This window comes from Falco rusticolus, chromosome 20 (assembly GCF_015220075.1).
Source record: "Falco rusticolus isolate bFalRus1 chromosome 20, bFalRus1.pri, whole genome shotgun sequence".
Taxonomy (NCBI): Eukaryota; Metazoa; Chordata; class Aves; order Falconiformes; family Falconidae; genus Falco; species Falco rusticolus.
In genome coordinates, this window is record NC_051206.1 from 1196750 (window position 1) to 1221359 (window position 24610).

At 49.2% G+C, this 24610-nt stretch overlaps 2 protein-coding genes across 7 annotated transcripts in view; one reads left to right on the plus strand and one right to left on the minus strand.

The window, feature by feature from the left end:
• Window positions 1–24610, minus strand: part of LOC119140339 (tetraspanin-15-like) — a 99053-nt gene that overhangs the window by 68860 nt on the left and 5583 nt on the right. For 4 of the 6 annotated variants that reach the window (XM_037371603.1, XM_037371599.1, XM_037371604.1 and 1 more), the window contains exon 1: window positions 22527–22587. Coding sequence is in view for 1 of the 6 variants with exons in the window: in XM_037371601.1 (XP_037227498.1) it covers window positions 22527–22596 (70 nt within the window). In the remaining 5 variants the exon portion in view is untranslated. Of the gene's footprint in view, window positions 1–22526; window positions 22725–24610 lie in introns of those variants that run through there. The other 2 variants (XM_037371601.1, XM_037371602.1) reach the window with 2 other exon arrangements.
• TACR1 (tachykinin receptor 1) lies at window positions 475–22228 on the plus strand. Its single transcript, XM_037371598.1, has 5 exons — window positions 475–2045; window positions 11828–12022; window positions 16064–16214; window positions 16473–16669; window positions 17306–22228. Exons 1-5 carry the CDS (start codon window positions 1648–1650, stop codon window positions 17595–17597), a joined length of 1233 nt encoding a protein of 410 aa, XP_037227495.1. The 5' UTR covers window positions 475–1647; the 3' UTR covers window positions 17598–22228.

Genomic DNA, 24610 nt, shown 5'->3' on the forward strand with positions numbered 1-24610 from the left:
CTTCTCCGAGAAATTAAACATTTGCTTTGTTCAGCGAGGATGCAAAGCACTCGCCAACCGCACTGTAAAGCCGTCCGGAGAAATCCCACGGCTCTTCTATTGGAAAGGTTTGTAATATACAATAAATGGAATATATAAAATATATAAGCTTGATAATTAGCGGCATGTTTAAAAGTCGCTGGGACTTTTTAGAGCCAGCCCCCTAAAAAGGCTGCAAAGCCCAGGGAGATTTGGAGGGTAAAAAGGGCGGAGAGGGGATGAGGTGGCGTGAAAATGGGGGGGATCGGGGGGACGTGCGGCTCTGCACTGCGGGGAGCGGGACGGGGGGGGCTGCAGCGCCGGGCCCCCCCGGCAGTGCGGGGGGAGCGGGGGAGGGGCAGGGCTCTCCGCGCGGCTCTGCCCACCGGGCGCTGGCACCGCCCGAGTCGCTTATAAAAGCCCCGGTCGTGGCTCGCCCACCGCAGCCGCGGCACCGGCTGCACTCCGGGCCGGGAGGGACCCGCATCCCGCTCCGGTCCCCGGGCCGGGAGGGACCCGCGTCCCGAATCGGTCCCCAACCGGGAACGACCCGCATCCCGCTCCGGTCCTGAACCGGGACGGACCCGTAACCTGAACTGGCTGCACTCCAGCCCCCGGGCCGGGAGGGACCCGCATCCTGCTCCGGTTCTGAACCAGGAGGAACCCGCATCTTGATCCGGCTGCACCCCGAACCGGGAGGGAGCCGCATCCCGCTCCGGTCCTGAACCGGGAGGGACCCACGTCTTGAACCGGCGGCACCCTAAGGTCCCCGGGCTGGGAGGAACTCGTATCCTAAACCCGGTCCTGAACCGGGAAGACCCGCATCCTGCCCCGGTCCTGAACCAAGAGGGACCCACATCTTGGACCGGCTGTGCCCCGAACTGGGAGGGACCCGCATCCTGCTCCAGTCCTGAACCGGGAGGGACCCGCATCCTGAACTGGCTGTGCCCTGAATTGGGAGGAATTTCCACCCTAGCGAAGCTGCAGCCAAGCCCAGAGGGACCTGTGCATCCCAGTCCAGCTGTGCATCCCAGTCCAGCTGTGCATCCCAGTCCAGCTGTGCCCAAACTGGGAGGGACCTGTGCACTGAACCAGCTGTGCCTGAACCAGGAGGAACCAGTGCTCTGAACCAGCTGTGCCCGAACTGGGAGGCACCAGTGCTCTGAACCAGCTGTGCATCCCAGTCCAGCTGTGCCCAAACTGGGAGGCACCAGTGCTCTGAACCAGCTGTGCATCCCAGTCCAGCTGTGCCCAAACTGGGACGCACCAGTGCTCTGAACCAGCCGTGCATCCCAGTTCAGCTGTGCCCGAACTGGGAAGCACTAGTGCTCTGAACCAGCCGTGCATCCCAGTCCAGCTGTGCCTGAACCAGGAGGGACCCATGCCCTGAACCCGCTGTGCATCCCAGTCCAGCTGTGCCCAAACTGGGAGGCACCAGTGCTCTGCACCAGCCACATGCCTTGACATGGCCAGGCACCCTGTGCCAGCTGCACCCCCAGACAGGAGGAACCTGCACCCCAAACTAGCCCTGTGCCCAAAATTTGTTGCATCCTGACCTGCTGTGCCATAACCAGGAGGAACCTGTGTCCCGAGGTATCCGTGTGCCTGGTCTGGCTGCGCTGCGGAGCGATGGATAACGCGCTGCCGCTGGAAGCGGAGCTGGAGCACCCGCTGCTCAACATCTCCCTGAACGAGTCCTTTGCGAACCAGTTCGTGCAGCCCCCGTGGCAGGTGGCCCTGTGGGCTGTCGCCTACGCCCTCATCGTGGTGGTGTCGGTGGTGGGGAACGTGGTGGTGATGTGGATCATCCTGGCTCACAAGAGGATGCGCACTGTCACCAACTACTTCTTGGTGAACCTGGCTTTTGCTGAAGCCTCCATGGCTGCCTTCAACACCGTGGTGAACTTCACCTACGCCATCCACAACGAGTGGTACTACGGGCTGCTCTACTGCAAGTTTCACAACTTCTTCCCCATCGCCGCCGTCTTCGCCAGCATCTACTCCATGACGGCCATCGCCCTGGACAGGTGAGTTCTGAGTGTCAAACCCTCCCCAGCACCCAGGTCTTGCCTCCACCTGGGTGCTGTGCTCAGCTCCATCTAATCTCTGGTGATGGGAGAACATTGCAATTAAAATAAAGCTTGTTTTGGTAAAAGAGCCCTAGAAATAATCCATCTCCCCACCCTGGTTGCAGGTGGCTTTGGCAATCCTTTGTCCACTCTGCGAAAGGAGCTTGAGAAAAGGCTTTGTAACCCCTGTGCATGTCGGTAGCGCGTCTTGGGTGTGCATTTGTACATCGCTGTCCTCTCCCTTCCCAGCTCCTCTGCAGAGCCGTCCGTTCCTTTCCCACCTCCTCGTTTAAAAGCAAACTCAGTATTTAGCACAAAATGGCATCACCTCATGACATAAAATACACGCCTGGGTTGGACGTGCCTCCGCTGTGCTGCAGGAGCTGTTTCATGTCTCTCGATCCGAGTTGGGAACTAAGCAGCCTTGGAAAGACGCTCGGGCTCAGGAAAGGCATCTTGACGCGGTGGGGGGCTGTTATGTTGCATGCTGGTGTGTGTCCCCAAGCAAACCCACCTTGATTTTATTAGTGGGGAGCACGGCGGAGAGGTAGGAGCCAGGGATTTCTCTCGTTCGGTGGCAGCCAGCACAGCTTAAGTCAGTTTTTTTCCACTGCCTGGTCCCTGCCAGCGCTGCCTGATGGCTGGGGACTGCCGGTAGAGTGAGATCCCGCTTGCATTTTGCCACGATCAAAAGTTCAGTGAGCACTTGGTGGGGTGCAGCAGCATGGGGGATGCTGCTTCTCACCGCAGAGGGATGCGCCAGGGGTCAAGGGACAAAAAATAGCCATGCACCAAGCACCTCCAGTGTGCAGCTCCTGCTTCTCCCCCCCTCCAAGAAATCTCTGATTTGATGGCATTTTAGCACCAGCACTTGAAATAAATCGACTCTCAAGCAGCTTTGCAATTCCCTCTTGAGTACCGGCATTTCAAGCGCAACAGATTTTTCCAACGCAACATATTTCCCGCAACAGAGCTCAGCTCTGCAACGCTTCTTTTTGGCCCTTCTTCCCAGGGAGTAAAAAACATTTTGGCTGGAGATACATGTGAAGGGGAGGAAAGAGATTTGCATTGCCGTATGCCAGCACATTTTGAGCTGATATCTAAGTGCTGCACAAACTGGCACGGATATTTCCCTACGAGAAATTATAGTGCTATCACAACTCAGGCACTGACAGCTTGGGAAACAGGGCTCGAGATGGATGATGCTCTCTAGTCATTAAAAACAGGCTCAGGTTTTGTTTCGCTCTGGAGTGGTTACAAGACCCTCTCCCCCAAAATAAATCAGACATACCGCGTTCTCATACCGGAGATGTGAGGAGAATTAAGGCAGTAATAAATAAAAAGAGGAATACTACCAGAGTGGCTCTGCTCCTACCTGATGGTGTTGCTGGCTCTGTTTCAGGAGCATCTGCATTTTGAGGATGTTGGGGATCAGCCGGCAAAGCCCCTTTCAATTTGGGATGAATTAGAAAGATGATTTTGTTGGTGGTGGTTTTTTTAATAGTTTGATTTTTAGCCTTTGGTCCACACTCCAGAATAACCAGAAAAGCAAATCTGCCAGGGGAAGCTGGAGGATCTTGTATATAATGGGGAGCAAAGGCAGGTCTGGGAGCCTGGGGCTGAATTTTGGGGAGTAATTGGCATTTCCAGCTTTCTTCTTGCATCTGCAAATCCTTAGCAGAGGCTTGGTTTTCCCATGGCTGGGCTGAAAAACCTGTGCGTGCAGGCTTGGCTCACCCACCGAGAAGGACCCAAAAGAAGCTGCAGCCTTAGTTTGCAAACACCTCCTGCACAGAGCTACCTGCTGCATTTCTTGACCCCAAATTTCCACCAAGGTGAGAAATGGGGAAGGTGAAAGCAGCAAAGCCCATCCTCTGCCCCTCCAGGCAAGCAGCAGGCAATAACGCCTCCAGGAGCTGGAATATTGTTTGTTTTCTTGTGTCTGAAACCTGATAATAGTAACTTAAACGCATGAAATGCAGGAACTTGTTCCAGGAACCTAAAAGGGAAAAATTTGTCCTGGCAAGCAGCAAAAAGCTGTGCAGGAACAAGCAAAGCAAGTACCTGAATTCAGAGCAGCAGAGCCAGGTAGGCTCAGCAAAATGGGGTTGATTCACAGCCAGGACATCTCTGAAATCAAACATGACTGCAGTTCTGATTTTCAGGGAAAACTAGGAAAGCAGAATTGAATGTGCCTCACGTTCCCAAAGTATATTAAGCCATCCAGCAGAGTTGGATACGGAGTCTGAAGGCTCAGAGGAGTGTCAGTCTGCAGATTGCTCCCCTAAATCATCTCTGCTTGTGCTTTCTGCAAGCGATTTCCAGAACATCCTCGCCGGAGGATATGAAACCGCCTTGGAAAGACTTGGCACAGCCGTGACAGTCATTGAGAGAACAAGTGGGGAAGTGGGTCTGATTCTTCCAATGTCTTTTTTTGCAGGACCCACCATGGGTTTGTGCCAGAAAAAAAAAAAGGCTTTTGCTTGAGACTAGACCATCTGCTCTTTCACCAGGACCTATTTCAGCCTGGGCACAACAGTTCTGAAAAAAAAAAAATGTTAATCCTATAGCAAGTGTTATGCTGAACCCTGCAACAATAGCAGGAAATTCAGGAGTCAAGGCTAGCAGCTGGTAAAGTCTGCTCAGGAAAAGCCATGATGCTGCTCCTCAGCATCCTGCAAAAGTGGAGGCCAAACAGCTCGCTTTGGCATTATAAAATTTGCCATGTCCTTCATTTTCAGGCATATCAGTGCCACAGCACATCACATAACCCCTTCTGGCTTCCCACTCTCCCTGTGAACTAATTCACTTGAAAGAGATAGAAAATCCTGGGGTTTCCCTATCTTCCAGGAGAAATGAAAGCCCAGCACTGCCCATGGTGAATCCGAGCTAATTTGCAGCCACACTTAGAGGGAAATAAAAAAAAATCTCTGGACATCCCTAAGCCGCAGTATCTGTGGCACACAGGAAGGAGCATTGGTAGATAAATTGTTGACTTTTTATCTCTCCTTGAGACCTGGATTCATTTCTGAGCACTGCCACTCACCTGCACCATTAGCAAACTTCTGATGGAGGAATGAGTTTCCATGATGACGGACAACCGGGAATGCAGCCCAAGGCAAAGATCCAACTACATGCGGAATCAGAAAACAAAAAACAAAAAAATCTTCTCTGATCTCAAAACTTGAAGTGAGCTAAGCCGAAAACACTGCAGACTGAATAAACACTGATGAGAAGGGTGAGTGCCCTGCCATGAACTCGGGGTGAAGACAGACCGTGCAGCGCTTGCGCTATTTAATACAAAGCAAATTCCCTTTTCTGCAAAGCATCCTCTGCTCTAAAGCAGCTATAAAAATGACATACAGTGGGGCTAACCTCCTGCAACTCCTGGGCAAACCTGCTCCTCTTGCTCATTAAAAGAACCGCCTCTCCGACCTCCACCAGCACCAGCACTGCCAGACCAGCACGCAGGGCTTGGTAATCCACCTGGGATCTTATTTCGATCCCCATTTTTATTTCCAAATGGGTTATCAAATTCTATTAGGTGTCTTCAGATCCATTAATTTGCTAGCAGGAGCAGCAGAAGAAACATCAAATCTGCGAACCTTCATTCACCGCCACAGCTCCTAAAATTACTAGTCTGCAGCCAAGACCTGTTAATATCTCCCCAACCCCATATTATTTGCAGCAGAAAAAACAGCTCTGAAAATTATTTACTGCTTGCAAGCTTGAACTCTCAGGTTGGATGAACCAGCTGAATATCAGGCACATATTCACCAGCTCAGTGACCCCATGTTTTCCCCAAGAGGTGATTACTGCAGAAAGAAACCCTCCGGAGAGAACAAATTACATCAGCGCACAGACAGATTAATTAGTCATTTACACCCTAATATAGCACCAAGGATTTTTTATTTTTTATTTTTTAATCTTGACTTAATGGACTTCTGGGGTTTGCAAAGCAGGACTTTGATCTGCGCCCGGCGCTGTGTAATCTTGCTCCGCTGGGATGTAATTTGGAAGATGGAGGAGCAAGGGGGATGCGAAAGGAACCTGGGGTTTAGGGCCAGCAGCCCCGGCACCGGCCACCCTGCGGCATCGCCTACACGCCAGCTAGCAATAACCAAAGCAGCTTTTTGCATTCCCAAAAAATCAAGCATCACTGCATGCTGCAAAAACCCTAGGAAGCTGCTGGATACCCAGCACGGAGCTGGCTCAAAGCGTTGATTTCCCAGCTGGAAAGCAGAGGGATGGGGGCAGGCAAGGGAGCACCTTGGGAAAGGGTCACTCATCAAGGCTGGTTTATGCCCCCGTTCCCAACAGCGGTCACTGATCTGATGGGTATTAACTGGAATTAATCCCCCAACATCTGCTAGATATGAATCCAGCCTGTCAAAACCCACATTACATCTTTTTCTCCCCCTTTCCTTTGGAAAGAAGAGGGGGCTTGAAACTCCCATGGCAAAAAATACAGAAGTAAGATGGATTAGCAACAGTTTGGTGGCTCGGAGATGCCGGAGCCTCGGGTTTTAGATGTGCTTTTGGTGTGATCATGGTGCTCATCCGTGAGCTGAGCGTTGGCACAAGCCACCATAGGAGTTTGAGGGCCTCTGGTGAGATATTTGGTTTATTTGATGGTTTTCTTAATTTATTCCTTAATTTATTCTGATCTCCCCAATGGCCCAGTGGGAAGTACCCATGCAGGGAGTGCACCAGTTTGGATGGGTCACCAGCTCTGCATTTCATCGGATTTTTGTTCTCCCCTGCCACTCTCCAGCTGCAAACCAGTGGCAGGACTAATTGGTTAATAAAGTCACATAGGTGCCTCGAATAACAGCGTCTCAGCGGGGCTGGGTTGTGCTTTGGGTCCTCCTCTCCCATCCCATCCCAGTGCTGTCAGCAAATGCAGGAGGGAGCTCTATGCCTCCTCAGCAGCCTGCTGCAACTAACTGGGGTTTGATCCTGTTTCACCTGCATTTGGCTGTTAAATCCCAGCGTGCCGGTGGGGTCTGCGATGCAGGAGGTGCAGGAGGGCAGGGGAGTTTGCAAAGCTGCCGGCGTAACTCAGGTCGCTGTTTGGTGGCGGGTAACACGTCCTTTCCGATTGTGCTCAAAGGAAATACTTCACTGCTTTAGAAAAGGAAAGATACTGTGCCATATCGGTGCTACGGGGAAATGCTGGTGAGAGACCTGCAGCCTCCTGCTCGACAAAGACGCTTTGCCGAGCGCTGAGCATCACGCAGGTCTCAGGGCAGGAGCGCGCTGCCCATCTCTCGGTTTGGACGGTCACTGTTTTACGTCAAAGCAATAAATAGGAGGAAGCAGCTGCTTGTGGTGCCTTTGTCCCCAGCGTCGTGTTTCAAGCACGAAAGGCTCAGCTCGCCTCCTCGGCCCTCGGCCAGCTACGAGGTATGTGGGGCCAGCGCAACGAGGCCAAGCTTCGCTATGCAAATCTGCTGGAGGGACTCTGGTTTTACATCCATGCCACTGCAACGCAATCCTCGTGGAAAGCAAAAAGGCAGGGTTCTCTCCATGGAGAAGCTTTTCATTTCTTGGGTTAGGAAGGACCTGGAACTGTGCCGGAGGTATTTGACCTACCTGAATCCAGGGCATCTGCTCTGACTCGGCTGCAGACTCCCCTGGGACTGACTCTGCACTAAATCCCTCTTTGCTCAGGACAGGAAATCATTGTGCAATAAAACACACGGCACAAACTCTGCGTCCTCTTGGTTACTCATCTCTTATCTATTGTATCTTTATTACTTAATGAAGCAGATAAGGAAACTCTGGGATGAAAGACGCTTCATCAGTTTTTGCTATTGTATTAATCTCATCTCCATGAGGGTGGAAACAATTGTGTAATGTTAGTTATCCAGGCAGACTTCAGATTTCCAGATGCAATTAATAGATGGCTACACTGCCTCAAATGCAGGACCTATTTAATAACCAATACGCTCGGAGCTACCCTGGTACAACGTTGTACTCAAATGCTATTACATCGTCATGGTAACACCCCCCCCCAACACCCAATAAAATATTTAAACAACAGCAAACAGCATTACCAACATCATCAAATAGCGTCTGGTGTAAAGTTGTGTGCCTCAGTGCCCAGCTTGTTAAACATGGCGGATTGAAAACATTATATGTGGTGGGAAAGGTGCAAGGACAACGCAGCTGCAATGGCATCAGGATTCTCCTGCAAGGACCCGGGCAGCCCTGTGCTTGCACAACTGAACGATGGTTTGCACGTGAAGGCGGCGCTGCCATCCAAAAGGAGAGCAACAGCAGATCGTTTCGTTTTGAGGAACAGGTATCATCAAGTCCGCCCATCCCAACACCTTCTGCAGGCAAACGGCCCCATTCCCGGTGCTACCCCTGCGCACCACCTGCACAGGGATAAAACCTTTCCCTAACGCGGGGAATCTGCCCTTAAATCCTCAACCATGAGCCAATCCCCTGTGACAACTTAGGACTTGAAGACCCCATGGTGGTTTGTCACCTGCCGCGGCAGCAAGGGCAGGATGCTTACATGGGAACACGCTCCTCTTCCTGACCTCCCATGCATGATTATCCTCTGCAAACCACAATTTTTTAAATGGATTGGAAAACCACCCTCTTGGACGGCAGAGAAAAAGAATAAATCTCTCTAATAGGATACAGCATCTTAGGGAGATGGGCAGCATGGGGCCACAGAGGCACTTGGCGAGGAGAAATATGAGCTAATAAACTCATCAGCCTTGCTTTCCAGAGCCTGCCTCTCACCGGTGCGGCCAGGACCGGTGTGGCCAAGCCAAGAAGGGCAGCAGCTTCCCGGCATTATGCTCCCATCAATGCCTTGGAAAACCAAATGCCCGCCAGCACCTCACAGACACCCCGGGGCATCGCAGCTGCACCCTGCGCCTGCACTTGGCATTTCAATTTGAGCACAAACGTCTTGTTATTAATAAAAAATAAACAGATTGGCAAGGGTTGGGTTTTTTTTTTTGCTGAAAGGCAAATTCATGATTGACGTGTGATTTTTCTACCCTGCTAAGAAGTGATTGATGGAGGTTTGGCTGCAGCACCTACCACAGCCTCGCCTGGGAGGTTGAACTTACACAGAGGGAAGAAGACAACCTGGAGGTACCTGCAGTACCCCATGCTTGCTCAGAAGGAAGGTTTTATTTTAGCTTATCCAAAACCCTGCCATAGAAACACACCACAGGGGAGGATTTGGCTCAAAACTGAGCAGAATTGCAAGGAAGTAAACTGGCTTTTGCGGAAAAAATGATCCAGCAGTGGCCAAAAATCCCCCAAAAAACCAAAAATTCAGAGACAGGAATACGCGCAAACGTACTGGGTAGAGAAACACAGAATGTCTGACTGGTCTGCAAGTAAATGAGAATTATTTGAGCGTGGCAGCCCCAGTGCTGGAAGAAGGCAAAAGAAGCTGCTTTGCTGCCTGTACTGATGATTTTGCACCCCAGTATCAGCAAGACAGCAGCTGTCATCCAAGCTAAGGCAGCCATGAAACCATATTGTCTGCTCCCCCCCTCCCCAGTTTGGTTTTGTATCAAATGTTCTCATCAAGGAGAGGAGGGAAACAAAGAAAAAAGGGAAAAAAAAATTAAAAGGAAGCAGTTATTAAAATGTTAGGACAATTTTCTGCTTAGTGATACAATTATCATATAATTATAAGATATTTTAATATGAAATAATGGTCTCATTATTTTCAGGATGTTTGTACATTTCCATCTATCTCCAGCATTTTTATGGTCTGTAATGCCAGCTCCTTCAAGCAGCCCAGACCCTTTTTATTACATTTTTTTCTTCCCTGTCAGAGCCCCTGTCTGGGAGAACTGTTATTATTCCCATTTTTAATCCTGATGGGCAGCTGAACCCCCAGCATTCCCAAGGGAATATTTCAGAGGTTGCTCCAGGACTGATGGATTGGGAATCGCTGCTGAAAAATAGGATTTGGGTCCAGTTTTCCCCAAAGCGCCGCCAGCTTGCTCTCTCCTGCCTCCCTGACCTCACCCTTGCAATGCCAGCGTGGTTGGATGAATTTCGCCATCTCCTTTCCACCAGAAGACAGCGTTGCAGACAAGTTGATGGTGGTTGGAAAGGTTTCTAGGCAATACAGCTGGGGTTTAGTTCATCGTTACAGCGATGATTTGGATGTTTTATCAACCATGAGGGCTTCTGCAGCTGCAAAGTGCTTTAAACCGATGAGGAAAGTCATCTAAAACGCACTGGCAGAACAAGGGTGGAGATGTAAAAGCATTTCTAGCTGGTTGCAATCAAGTTCTGGCTTTGCTTTACAGAGGTGTCAGCTTCAGAAGTTTCTGCAAACAAGTTTTCCAACAGAAATGGCCCAACCTTTGTGGGAATCCCTCGTTTTCTATCATTTGCATGCCTAAGCTTGAACTGTCAGGTTGAGCATCAGCAGCAAACATGGGCACATGGACTTCTTGCTGCTTGGCAGCATAAACCCAGGGTAACCTGCTCTGAACCCCACGACAAAGCCCACCTAAACCTCATCCAGGGTCAGCAAACCCACTAACGAGGGGCTCAGCCAACACCAGGCGCCTGGAGGATGAGGAAGAGGAAGGAGACGAGTCCTTGCAGGGTCCCAGGAAGCGGATTGCAGTCTGACAAGTGGAAAATGAAATGTGGATGCAGAAACCAGGAGACCTTGATGCATCACCAGCTGCTGCGCCAGAGTAGCACTAACACCCATGGCCTCGGCTCTTTCTAACCAGCTTCAATTTCAAGTACCAACCAGATTTCCAAGGGATAATTATCAGGTGGATTAGGTGGATTTTCAGCTGCACAAAGGTGATATGGTTTGGCACCCTGGGGCAGAGGAAGAGCTGACAGCAGTGCCTCCTGCATATTTATATATGAATCCGTATGTCTTTGCAAGTGGCCACCCAAAACCACAACACAGAGTATTTTCCATCTAGGAAAAACTGTTCATTCCCTGAAAGAAGGGATGAAAGGAGAAAAAGAGGAGGCTGCAGATGCCTTGGGAGATAACACATGCAGAGCAATGCAATGTTTCTCCTCTTCCCAAAGCTTGATGTGGAGCTGGGGGGGAAATAAAAAATCTGTGACTTTCTCACTTAATCCTTCCAGTGCTGCTGGCTGCTGCCAGCTTTGCAAAACCAGATTTGCAGAGGGATAAATTCAATCCACCTTGTCACCACTGCAGCTTTCCTTGCGTATGATGGCTGATATTCAGGGGACAGAGCCCAGGAGCTTGGCAAATATAGGTGGCATCTCTGATCACCCATCCCACACTGGTCCAGCACTCTTCTTTTTGGTTCTCCTCCTGTAACACTTGGCACTGTGATCTACCACAGAGAGATGATTTTGTGCAGGTCCAAAACTACCGGGTGCTGCCAAAGCGGCTGCTGCCTGATGGCAGCATCGCGGCTGGCTTTGTACAAAACGGTCTTTGCAGAAGCAGTCCGTTGCTGATTGCGTTAGTGAAGCTGATTTTCAGCTAAAAGTCAGTGAGTGTCTCAAACGGGATTCAAATCTCGAGGGTAAAGTGCTGCAAGAGAATGAGAGCATTGGCTGGGGAATCCTCCATAAAGGGATTATTCGATGCCGTTTGCATTGTGTGGAGTGAGGGTCTGCCAGGATGCATTAAGGGGGTGCCAAAAGTACGACCTCCATGCCAGGGAGACCTAAAACAGCCCCAAAAGCTGCAACATCATGGCTTTCCAGCCTTGATTTCTCCTTTTCCCACCTTGCAGGTACATGGCTATCATCCACCCACTGCAACCCCGTCTCTCAGCCACCGCCACCAAGGTGGTCATCGGCATCATCTGGCTCCTGGCTTTCCTGCTGGCTTTCCCCCAGGGTTACTACTCGGTGATGGAGAAGCTGCCGGGCCGGCTGGTGTGCCTGGTGGAGTGGCCAGACCACAGCACCAACGTGTATGGAAAAACGTGAGTTGAACTTTTCTGGCAGTGGGGATGAGAGTGGGGACAAGGCACTGTACAGAAAAAATACCCAAAAAAATATTTAAAAAGGAAGCAAGGAAGGATGGGAATGGCTCAGAGCTCCTTGGGATGGGGTCATCCTCTCCCTAACCCTAGCGAGGGCCAGTGCTACGTGGTTGACGGTACCAAAATCTCCATCTGTATCATCTCAGGGCACGTTAAGGTGAGTTTAGCGCTGCTCGTGGTCCAAGCATTGCCCCATGCTGTACCATGCTCCCTGCCCTTCTTGGGTGCTTCATCCTCGAGGGAAACTCATGTAAAACTGCTAAGATGCAATACTTCGGCTGTCGGGATGGGGTCTGCGTTGCCTCCAGGGCCTTATTCATACACACAGGTATGGCTCTGGTTTTTGCAGCACCTTTTCTGCAACCCCAACCCCTAAGGGCTTCCTGGGGTGAGAGTTATTCCTGCAAGAGGTAAATAGGGGTTTACCGGCAGTGTCTTGGCCAGGCAATAACAGAAAAACACCTGGTTTGGGATTTACTGAGTCCAAATGCCCCAAAATTCACTCAACAGCTTAAAAAATAAGCTAAAAAAGGGGCTCTGTGACATCAGCTCAGGCTGGGAGGCAAACACAGGGCTAGGAGAGCTCAGCAGGAATCTCCTTCCTTCCCATTAAGGTGCTGGCTAATTAAATCTGGTATTTCCAAAGGGTCTGGGCAACCCCACTGATCTGCCAGTGCAGACCACAGCCCTCTGTAGTTCCCTCTTTGAAGACCGTGCGTCACACGGCGAGTTAAATGTCATGCACTAAGGAAAAAGAAGAGGAACTGGGGAAAAAAAAAGGCGTTTGTGATCTCCAGTCCCGTGGAGCAATGAATTAGGGCTGTGAAATTGTGCTGGAGCCAAAGCATGGGACACGGGCACACATGCAGAAGGTGTTCAAAGCCGGCTTGACCCTGGAAAAGGTGTCTCCGTAAGATAAATGAGATGAGTTTGCCAGTCAGCAGCAAGAGGTGGGCTGCAGAGAGCTGGATGGTATCATTTATTATAATCTTATTTATTTGCATTGCAAGGCAGGTAGGGCAAGAACTAAGCTGGGGCTAGCCCAGCTGATCTCCAGAGATGTTTTCCAACTTTAATTATTCCAGGCCACCATGATAAATACAGCCAGCATGAAGAAACGCCGCTGGCTTAGAAAGCTCACGCGGCTGGGATCGGGTTGAGCCCCCTCAGATCAAAGCAGCCACCGGCGTGAGCTCAGGGCCTGATTTCAAGAGATCATTTGCCATTTGGCTGTACGCTGGGGCCGTCACTTTTTCAAATAGTTAATTCAAGAGAAAAATGCCACCGTTCACCTGGGAATGATTTGCTGCTGGAAGCCGGGTGCCAATTCAAAGCCTGAGCACCCCATGCTCTTCGGCTCTGCAGACAGGTGAGGGCAGCCGGGCAAGCAGATGCTAAGCAGAAGCTTTTAAATAGCCAAACCCTCCAAATAATTTGGCAGGGACTGAAAACAACACTCTCTCCAAACAGTGCAAACTCACTTGCATACCTCAGAGCCCAAGATACTATTTTTTTATTTCACTGCCCCAAAATAACAACCCCAAATGATTTGGGGGGGACTGAAAACGACAGTCTCTCCAAACGGCGCAAACTCACTTGCATACCTCAGAGCCCAAGATGTTATTTTTATTTTACTGCCCCAAAATAACTTTGCAGGGACAGGTGGTCGGGTCGCTGTCAAACCCCCTCCCCTGCTCACATGGCCTTGGTGCAGTTATTTAAGGAAGGCACCAGCAGCAGCTGGCTTGTTTGCAATGCCATGATGAAAAATAATATTATTTTTTCAGTTCATAGTGACAATTGGAGGCTTCTACCTACACCGGGGGGTCCTTTCTCTTGGCAAATGGATCCCAGAAGGCACAACCGCAGCATGCAGGCAGTATCAGAGACCAGGATATGCACATGAGGTTTTTTTCACTGGGAAAATGTGCCCGTTCTCAGCCTGCTCATACAGGGGGAAGTGGGTGAAGACCTCAGCGCAAGCAAGATGCATCCGCAACGGGAGCTGGCAGTTGAGCTGGATTCAATTCAGTGGCTGCTCAGCGCTGCTAACCACCAATTCCCTCTCCCGCTTTTGGTTTCGGAATAGATGTCTGATCTATTCCAATTTCATTAGCTGCCATTTCGGTTTGTTAAGGGAAGGGGAAAAGCCGCTCCACTCACCGGCTTCTCTGGGAGATAACAGCCCGCAGCGACCATCTGGGCTGTGCAAGGCAAAAGGAGCTGGCAGCCCCCTCCTCCAGCATCTCTGCCCCATAACCCCCTACAGGCTCCTGCGTCCTATAGCAGACCCCAAATCCCCACACAAGACATTTAAATTACAAACCCCAGGCTTCTCTAGGTGTTGTGATCCCACAACTCTTGTAGAGAAAATATATGAATGGTTTCACGTGGAGACTGGTTTTCAGTGCCCAGGGTCCAAAAAAAAAAAAAAAATGTCCCAGGGCTCTTTGGAAATTCCTGTCCCTACTATGCCCAGACAGCTCAGAAAATAAAGGTCCACCTTGCTAATGTTGTCTCACAGCTCCTCTGGGGCATTTCTGCATCGCTCTCAGCTGTTTGCAGCTGTTTCAAGACCCTGCATTACACGGGAACTGCAACAAAATCTTCATCACAGAGCCACAGAGACGCCTCTTTAATTAGCAAAATAGAAAACAGCCCTACACAATCCAGCTCAAATGTGATTAGCGCTGGGCAAAGAGGAGGCCAAATGAAATTGCAGGTACAAAACAAGAAGGAGCTGGCGTGGCAGCACGGGTGCAGGGCCAACCCCATTCCCTGTGGCAGCTGCACCAGGCACGAGCCTGACCCATTCATTACACTTTGGAGATATTATTCAATCAAAATTCCCGGGAGGACGAGTGAGTGCAAGAGCAGAGTGTGGCTACAGGGCCTGAACAGATGCAGCACCTTGCATTTTAGCCAAACGCACCCCAAAACTGCATGTGAAGACCCTAAAGCTGTTGGAAGAAAATTTCCTCCTCACCTGGCGTGATGCTTTGCAAGTCAGCACCATGCAAGCCAGCCACGTTTTTCTACTGCTGTTTCTTATCTTTCTGCAGGGGAGAGAGGTTTTTGCAAGCTCTGATGCTAGGAAGGAACCCGCAAGGTCAAACCGCCCATCCCCATCCTGTTTATTAAAAACAGCATTATTTGTTTTCCTTTTTAAACCAGCTACTATCTAACATAAATCCTTCACTGAACCCAATGCAATCCCAGTGACTATTGCAACCTGTCACAACTCCACTGACTTTACAACAAAACAGTCTCAAGCCTGGGCTGACAGTTTAATCCAGACCCCCTCATTCGATTTTGGACACATTTATACCCACTATAAACAGACACAAAGATCCTGCCCTTTCCACGAACCTGGAGAACCAACCCGATCACTGAGTTGACGAGAAAATTTTAATCAGCCTCCACAACAAGGGTTTAGGCTGTGTTTTTGGAGACTGGGGTTAAGCATTGTGCCACCCAAAGCCAGCTAAACTGATGGTGGACCAGGATTTAGGCAAACTGTATCCAAGATGCAGAATTTGCCCTGCAGGGAAAGCCTTTATTTCTTCAGCTTAATATTCCCATCCTTTATATTTCAAAAAACCCACATTTGCTCCTGCAGGACTGCCATATAAAAGGTGTGATAAGAGCGAGCATTCATCTCTAGGTTAATTTGGGGTGTAAACAGAATGGAAGTGAGAGTAGAGCCACTTCAGCTAAAACATCCTTGCTTTACGAAGGTAACACAAGTTCTTCACTAGCTTCTACATCCCATCCCAGGAGGGTGCTAGGCTGCCAAAGGCTGGCAGAAGAGGCTTGGAGAAGATCGGGGTGAAAGTAAGGAGCGCTTCTCAGCAGCCTGAGCTCTGCAGGCAATCGTGCCAAATCCTCTTTGCCCTGTGAAGCACTTTGCCCTCAAACTCAGTTTGCAAGAAAAAGCCTGAATAGGTAGAGGACACACTCAACAAGCACCATTTTTTCTAGGTATCACTTCTGCATGACCATCCTGATCTACTTCTTGCCGCTTCTGGTGATAGGATGTGCCTACACTGTGGTCGGTGTCACCCTCTGGGCGAGCGAGATACCCGGCGACTCCTCCGACCGCTACCATGAGCAGGTCTCGGCTAAGCGGAAGGTAAGGAGCTCCGAGTACAGTAGGAGCCATAATTCACGCCCAATCCCAACTAACCACAGCCAAAAATACCTCATTAGGCAGGAAAACAGGTCAGGACTCGTTGCATGGTTGTCGCTAACAGCACAGTGTGTCCTCCAGATCCGTGTCCTCCGTCAACGTGCGTGGTTCCTGGTTGGAAGGGTCTCCAGGGAGAGACTGGGGAGTTGGTGGGGTGTTAGATGGATGACTTTGCTTTCCTGCCCTCTCTTCTCCACACAGGTAGTGAAGATGATGATCATTGTGGTATGCACCTTCGCGCTGTGCTGGCTGCCCTACCACATCTACTTCACCCTGCAGTATTTCAACCCCGAGTGGTACCTGCAGAAGTTCATCCAGCAGGTTTACTTGGCCATCATGTGGCTGGCCATGAGCTCCACCATGTACAACCCCATCATCTACTGCTGCCTCAACGACAGGTGGGTTTCGAGTGACTTTCAGCAGCATCTTGGTGTACCAGGGAGCTGAGGAGGGGGAGATACACAGGGGTCTGATGGAGGACAGTATGGATGGAGAGTTTTTCCAGGATGGTTGTGTCCCATTCTCTGTCAGGGGCTGCTTCCAGCAGATGCAGGGACAATACTGGAAGAGGACAGTTTTAGATTAGATAATAAGAAGAAATTCTGTACTGTGAGGGTGGCGAGGCACTGGAAGAGGTTGCCCAGAGCAGCTGTGAGTGCCCCATCCCTGGAAGGTTCAAGGCCAGGCTGGACAGGGCTTGGAGAAACCTGGTCTGGTGGAAGTGTCCCTGCCCATGGCTGGGGGGTGGCACTGGGTGATCTTTAAGGTCCCTTCCAACCCAAACTGTTCTATGATTCTATGATACAATACTCACCTAAATAAGTCTTTCCTAAAGTGGGATTTGAGGATAGGTATCAAAACAGTTCTGATTCCCAACTGGGATTTACCAGTGTTTTTTCCTCCCTTTAGTGAAAAGTAGCAGGGTTTTTTGTTGTTTCACAGTGCTTAGCTCTGTCATTCCACTCCTAGCGAGGTCTTTCTGCCATCTCCACATCCCTCATGCCTGCCTTTCCCCATCTCTTCTTTCCCCCCAGGTTTCGTGTGGGGTTCAAACACGCATTTCGGTGGTGCCCATTCATCAGCGCCGGTGAGTATGAGGGCCTGGAAATGAAGTCAGCCAGGTACCTGCAGACACAGAGCAGCATGTACAAGGTCAGCCGGATAGAGACTACCGTGTCCTCGGCGGTTGGTGCGGCTGAAGAGGAGCTGGAGGAGAGCAGCAAGGCCAAGCGTCTCTCCGTAGACATGACCTCCAATGGCTCCTCCCGCAGCGACTCCAAAACAGTCTCCGAAAGCTTCAGCTTCTACTCCAACACACTCACCTAAGCAGCTCCCTGTCTCCGTTGGCTGCTCACAAGGGTGCCACCATCCCCTTTCCCTCACTGGGATGCTCCAGCGCTCAATCCACCCAGCGTCACCACCCTGGTTTGTGATGTGCCAGCTTTTTTCCCCATGCTGTTTTACCCTCTCTTGCTGTGCCACTCGCTCACCATCCTTGGGCGAGCCCGAGAGCAAAAGCTTTGGATTAATTTCATGTGCTACACTGTGGCTCAAGCCCGAACACAAGGGAGGTTTGGCTGGCCTCTGCCTTGCTTGCTGCTTATCCAACCCACCACGTGCCAAGCAGGCAGATAGGACGCAGAAATGGGACAGAGCTGGGTTTTTCCCCTAAACCTCAAGTAGAACATTGGCAGGTGCTTCCCTGCTCTCTGCAAAGCAGCAGGGATCTCTCAGTGCTTCCCACTCCACAGGAAAATGAACCAGTCTTGCACTTCCCTCCTCCCACCTTTAATTGCATTCTCCCTGTCACTCCCGGTTGAATATCCAGAGGGGTATTCAATTCAAAAATCCAGCAAAAAAAATGCTGTTTTCAACTACAGGAGCCTGTATATCCATGGGGCACCACTGGCCCCTCAGCGCTTTGACTCAGATCTAAGCATTTCTGCACAGTGTCAGCTCATCTCCAGCACCCACATCCCTCTGCACGATGGTCTTCTGTTGCCAGTCCACAACACGGCTCATCGAAACAAGGCTCTTGAAAAGGATTTTTGAACTGAGCCAGACTTTGGTTGTCGTTAATCAACCATATGTGCCAAAAGCGATCACTGTGATTTCCTAAAAGGCCCAGGGTGATGTGTCTTCGATAGATTTTTGGAAGTCTGTGGAGGTCTGGAGAAGAAGATACTGACCATACTGAAATGTTTTTCACAACCTGGAAATGTTTAGAGCTGCACAGAAAGGGGCATCGTAGGATTCTGCCAGAAAAACAAGGTTTTTGCCAGCGTACAAGGTTTGAAGGGAGACAAGAGTTTTGCAGACATCTTTTACTCAGAGGAGGGTTGAAATGATTCACTTCCACTTTCTGGATTTTGTTTTAATGAGGGAAACGTTTTTTTCTTTTAATCCCCCATCTTTTCTATAAAATACTACATTTATGATGTGTACATGGATATATCTAATATTTTAGTCCTGTTATAATGGATAATTTTCATTGCGACTGTTCGTACCAAGGGCTCCTTTGGCCAGCAAGTTATGAACATACACTCAAAGCAGGGAAAAAAGGTAAATAAAATGAGAATTGGGTAAATTTGGCTCATTGGGAACAAACCCACAAGTCTGGGGGCAGTTGTATCGACTGCTGCTTGCTCCCAGTCCAAATTCTCGCTTTTGGTGTAGAATTCCAACTCCTAAAATGGATTCACTGCAAAATAGAAATCTGGAGAGATGCACAACAGCTTTGCACAGGGCAAGGAAACTGCTCATTCATTTTAAAGCAGCTGAACGTCAGACCCTGCTGAGCACACAGCAATTTCTGGAAGTAAAGCAGAGATGACTTTTGGAGCTTTTCAACTCTTCAGTCTCCAAACTGGCTGCTGGAACATCCAGTCACTAATAAATTCCCCAGCCACGATGGTTCTTGGAGATAAAAATACACATATTTAAGCAATGACTCCCGCAGAAATTAAATGAACGGGCAAATAGATGGATCCAAGAGCAACAAAATGGCTGCAAAACCAGATTGACAAGGATGATCATCTTCATTTTTTATCCAAAAATCCTGCCAAGTGCCATCAGCAAGGAGCAGCTCTTCCAGCCACTCCCACACCCTTCCCAACTGCTGCGACTACATGACATCACAAACTGCCACGTGCTCCACGCACATGCTGGAATACACTTTTTTTTGTGCTTAAACTTCCACTTCTCACTGTTCTCATCGCCTTAAGACACGTTCCCTTGCTGTTGCCTCCTGCAACCCTGCACGAGCCTGCCTGGGGATTCGGTTTTGCAAAAAACCACCAGCCCCAGGCAGCAGCAATCGAAGGGACGGGCGACACCACAGGTTATAACACAAGGGTTGGACTAGGAAACTTTTACCACCAACTCCACAGGAGCTGTGCTGCCAATACACAAGAAGGTGCTACAAACCAGAGCCAAATTCTGATTTATTCACAGCTGCCAACCCAAACTCCAAATTAAAATAAAACCAAATATCTCAAAATGGTCTAAAGAGCCGAATAAGGTAAGCAGAGATCTGCTCCATACACCCCACACACAAGAGTTTGTGTCAGCTTGTGAGCCTACAAAGTCAGCATTTACAAAAAAAAAAATAATATATATATACGTGTGTGTGTGTGTGTGTATATATATATATATAACCAAGCTGGCCTTTTGTCCTCCGTGTTTTATGCCCCAAGGATGCTGTGATCATGAGATGTGCAGAGAAGCGACAACTGTCTTCTCACAAGCAATGCTCAGCTTTAAACGCAGGATAACCCCAAGGGTGTGCATGGAGACTTCAATTCAAGCTGACAGTTTACAGCCTGACTGCTTCTGGTGCATCTTGTAGAAAACTATCTCTTGAAATAAAGCGGGGAAAATTCCCACCTGTTATAAACAGTGCCAACAACCTCAGCAGAACCTGCCTGGGACAGCCAGGCTGATGGGAACATGTCAAGGGATCATTCAACAGATGGAGACCCATGCAGGAAAAGAAAAATGTTCTGTGTAAATGGGTACAACACACCCAAATCCAAGTTTTCCTTTCTCCCCTCCAAGTGCCAAGTTATTCTGTTGATAGAGGCAGGAACAGGGATGAGGGTCTTTGACATTTAGGAGCTAGGCCAGCCCACAGGGTGAGAAGTTTGGGTCAGGTCCATGTCCACACACGTGACACGCATCAGGCAACATTAGCTGGTTTCACCAATTTTGGGATGCTCTGTGCATGCAAAAGCCACAGAGAAGTCTTCTTTTGAAGACTGAAAAGCCTAAAACAAAAGACACCCCTGCCCAGGCTTGGGAAGGGGGCACCTAACCGTATGGTGAGTCCAATCTCTGCACTATTTCCAGCTCTCCTTTCAAAAAGGTCAGCTGTAATACAGAGGTTTTTTCTGGTTTATTAAGCCTGTTCTCCTCGTTTGCTTGCAGATCTGTGATTAGAAATTCAATCGCAAACAAGACTGTTTCTTTGTCTCTTTCCTGGCTCTCTGAAATGCGAAATAATAGCATCTGGAGAGAATCACTCAGCAGGTCTGTACGCATCCCTTTGCCATCTCCTCCTTGGAGGCATACAGATAACTCCCATCATCCTTAAAGGGAGCTGCCTAAGCTCAATGACAATGCACTCCAATCTAAAACCATTGCAGAAGGGAGCTCTGAAACCCAAATCCCAACCCGGAGCCACCTCCTTACCCCCAAGGGATTGATTGTAAACTCAAGTTTGCTTCCTGGCACCCAGAAATCACTCTTCCCCCTTAGCTTCCAGCAGGAGCACAGACCAACAAAACCCCATCTCCATACATACCTCAAGGTCTGCTCAATTGCTCCAAAATACTTTTACTCCCCGTACCATGTGTAACCATTTGTCTCACACCAACTTAAAACAAAAAACAAGCAAAAGCCAAGCAAGTGCCTGCTTGCCACAAGAATTAGGTAACTTTGCAAATGTGGAAGTCAAAGCAAAGCAGCCAGTACTGATCCCCATTGTTTGTAGTGCTTGTAACAGGATTGCCAGTAGACACGCAAAAGGCTGCCCACCCACTACTTCTCTTTATTATTACTTTTATTTTGCTGTCCCTGGAGGGATGCCGTCACTGCTTGGCCCAGCCAAGCACACTGCATCTGCCAATGGGTAGTGACGTGAGGTGGTAGCAGAGCATCCGCTCTTTGCTGTGTATTTTCACAGGGCTGACACAGGTTGGGGTTTTTTTTTCAGTTTGCTGTGCCCTAGCCAGAGCCCTCCTGCAAGATCACATAATCGAAGTGCCCAGCTCAAGAGCTCCTAGCTTTTGCTTACTCTTAAAATAACCACAACAACAACAATAATACCCACCTCTCAGGCTTCAGGAATGTTATTAATCTATTGAACACACCATCCTGCCTGAAAAATCTGTTTCCAGCTGAATAATTAATACAGCAGTTACAATGCAAAGTTTAACACGCAAATAGCCCCTTTTCCTGTGTATATCCACCTGAAATACCACCTCTGCTGGAAGCTAAATCACACTCATCACTTGAACATGACAGTCGCAGCACCCCAGAGAAGGGACAGTGAGTCCCAAGAGCAGCTGAGGATGAGAGATAACTCTCGGGTGTCCCTGCCCTTAAACTTTCCACACCAGACAAAAAGGCTCCTGATTCTGTGCAATATGATATGGTTGGGGCCAGGAGGGGAGCGAGGGGAGGAGATGGGCTGCGACTTACATCTGGGTTTTGGTATTTGGTGTGTGGGGCAGCTCACAGGGGATTTGTGTGAAGTTCTTCCCATAGTAGCATCTCTACAGAGAAAAAAATCCAACCCTCCTCCCATAGTAGCATCTCTACAGAGAAAAAAATCCAACCCTCCTCCCATAGTAGCATCTCTACAGAGAAAAAAATCCAGCCCTCCTCCCCAAAATGGTCTCTCTCTGATTGTCGGGTTTGTCCAAATGGATTTTCATAAATAAACGTTTCTTTTGTGAGACCGTGTTGCAACTGGTTCAATAGCCCACAATGAGAGGAGGCAACTGGTGGCATGGTGGGAGCGGGAGAAGCGATGAAAGGTGGCAAAGCACAAACTAGGTGAAAAGAGGGGTGAAAGGCAGCCGGTGGGTTCTGGGGGACCTTCAGTGTGAGGGGTGTGCTCTGAACTTTCACCGCTACAGCAAGAAAAAGGATAATTCTCACAACTCAGCCACAAAACCAGGCCCAGGCGCACATCACCGATTTCCAAAGCACAGGAAAGGCTCAAATTGCTCCTCGAACACGGGCAGCACTTACCGACCAGTTGCTTCTCTGTGTGGGGCTGAAGCAAATGCGTGACTCGAGGATCGGGCATCAGCACTGGCATTTCCACCTATTCAGCTGGCTGCGACGCAGATCAGGTCCCTTGACGAAGCAGCTAACATGCTTGGCTCTGCTTTCTGGACTCCCCAAATCCCACTGCTCCGCTAGGGCAGGCACCGGGACTCCACCACTCTGATAGAGAAGAAAGTGTGAATGTAAGGAGCAAGTTACCATGCTTCACCTCCCAGAGCAAAGCGCCCAACCCAGCCAGCCCTTGCAATCAGCTCCAGCCGGCTGTAATTTGCCATTTTTAATTAGAGGAACATTGCCGAGGCACAGCTGATTGGCATCACTTGCCAAAGGCCCTGTCCCATGTGCCTATTAAGCCCTTATTATTTATTTTTAAGGGTTATTTTATCATACAAAAGGGAGAGAAGGAATAAACATTGTCACACACTGCTGCTGCGCAGTGCTTCGTGCAGGCATCTGCTTCCAGCCACGCTTCCCTGAAGCAGGAACCTGAGAGCAGATCTCACTTTACAGCAGGATTCAGCATGTCAGATCCAAACAAGGGGTCATTTTATTTATCAGCGTTAATGCATCACCTTTTCTGGAAGGGTTCATACCTGTTCCTAAGTGCACACACACACACACGAGATAAAAGTGATGAGGATGTACTTATTGGCTATAAAAAAATACTCATCAACCACAGCAATCTGGTGCAGAAATGGTATGGGGAAATCCAAATTCCTCATTGCCTGGTTCATCCTGGTTTGTACATTTCCTCCATCTGCAATCTGATATGAAAACTCCCAAAAATCAAGAGCTACCTGGTGGGTCTGGGTCAGGGTTGAGGCTCTGGGGAGAATTTAAGGTGGCTTTTTTAGGGCAGGGACAGGTAAAGGGATTATTCTTTGCATTTGCAGCCTGCAGGACTACGGCAGAGCTCTTCTCTAACTCTCGGCATCCTCCTTCCCTAGCTGAGGCCTTTGCCACTCGTTGCATGCCACAGAACCCTCGCACAGCAAGCCAACCACATGTGCAGAGCTGCCCCAGTGCCTGCAAAACCCACCAGGGTCACTCGCAGAGCAAGCCCTGGATCTGCATCTGGCCCAGCTGAGAGGTAAAAGCAGGCCCAGGCAGGAGCATGCGACAGGTGACACCCAAAGCCTTGTCATCACCTGCACCATTGTGTCTTTTTATAGCTGCTCTCAGCCATCATGGCAAGTTTTGCAGACTTCAATGAACCCGTCAAACTGATTATCTGCTAAGGCAAAGGCACAAGTTCAACTTCATTAACATTTATGGATTCTACAGTGTTTTGCATAAATGTTTGCTTAATACACAAGTCAAAAATATCCTTAGAAAATGAAAATTAAAGGTAGTTAATTGCGTGCAGCTATGCACCAGTGTGTAAACTGGGGTTTCCATAGCACCAAATGGTCTGTTAGATCGTTGTGACAAAATTAGAGCTTAAAGAGAAACAACCGGAGTTTAAAACTTATGGAGGAAAATGGATTTTTCATGTTCTTCATTCAACTTCATGAGCTCCCCACTTCAACTGCCATGTGGATGCAGCAGGCTTTGGTTTCCCCGTCACAAACAGGGCTACTTGGTGGAGAATTACGGACACTGTTTCACCATGGCCTGGTTGTTTAGACAAGCAATTAACTTTTGATTACTGAACTAAATCAATCAAGCAGTAGCTAATGAAAGATTTGAGAGCCCACAGCAGCGATTCAAAAATCAACCCAGTCCGGCTGCACGTGTGAAATGAGGATTAACTGCAGTTTTCGTATTCTTGGCACCAAGTAACCATGCCAAAAGGACTTTTCTTCGCATTGGCAAGATCCAAATACCTGAGGAAAGGAAGGGAGTGGGTGAGAGTGATGATTGCTTACACAGGATGTTGAAGTGTAGCGATGACTCTAATGGGTTTGATTAAGTCAATTATTAATTTGAGCAATTTGATGGGCAGGGAAGTGTGTCACAGAAGGGTCTAGGAAATCCTGGTGTGACCCAAGCTCTTGCTACACAGGGTCAGGGTTTTGTCCTGAAAGATATCACAAGATGGAGAT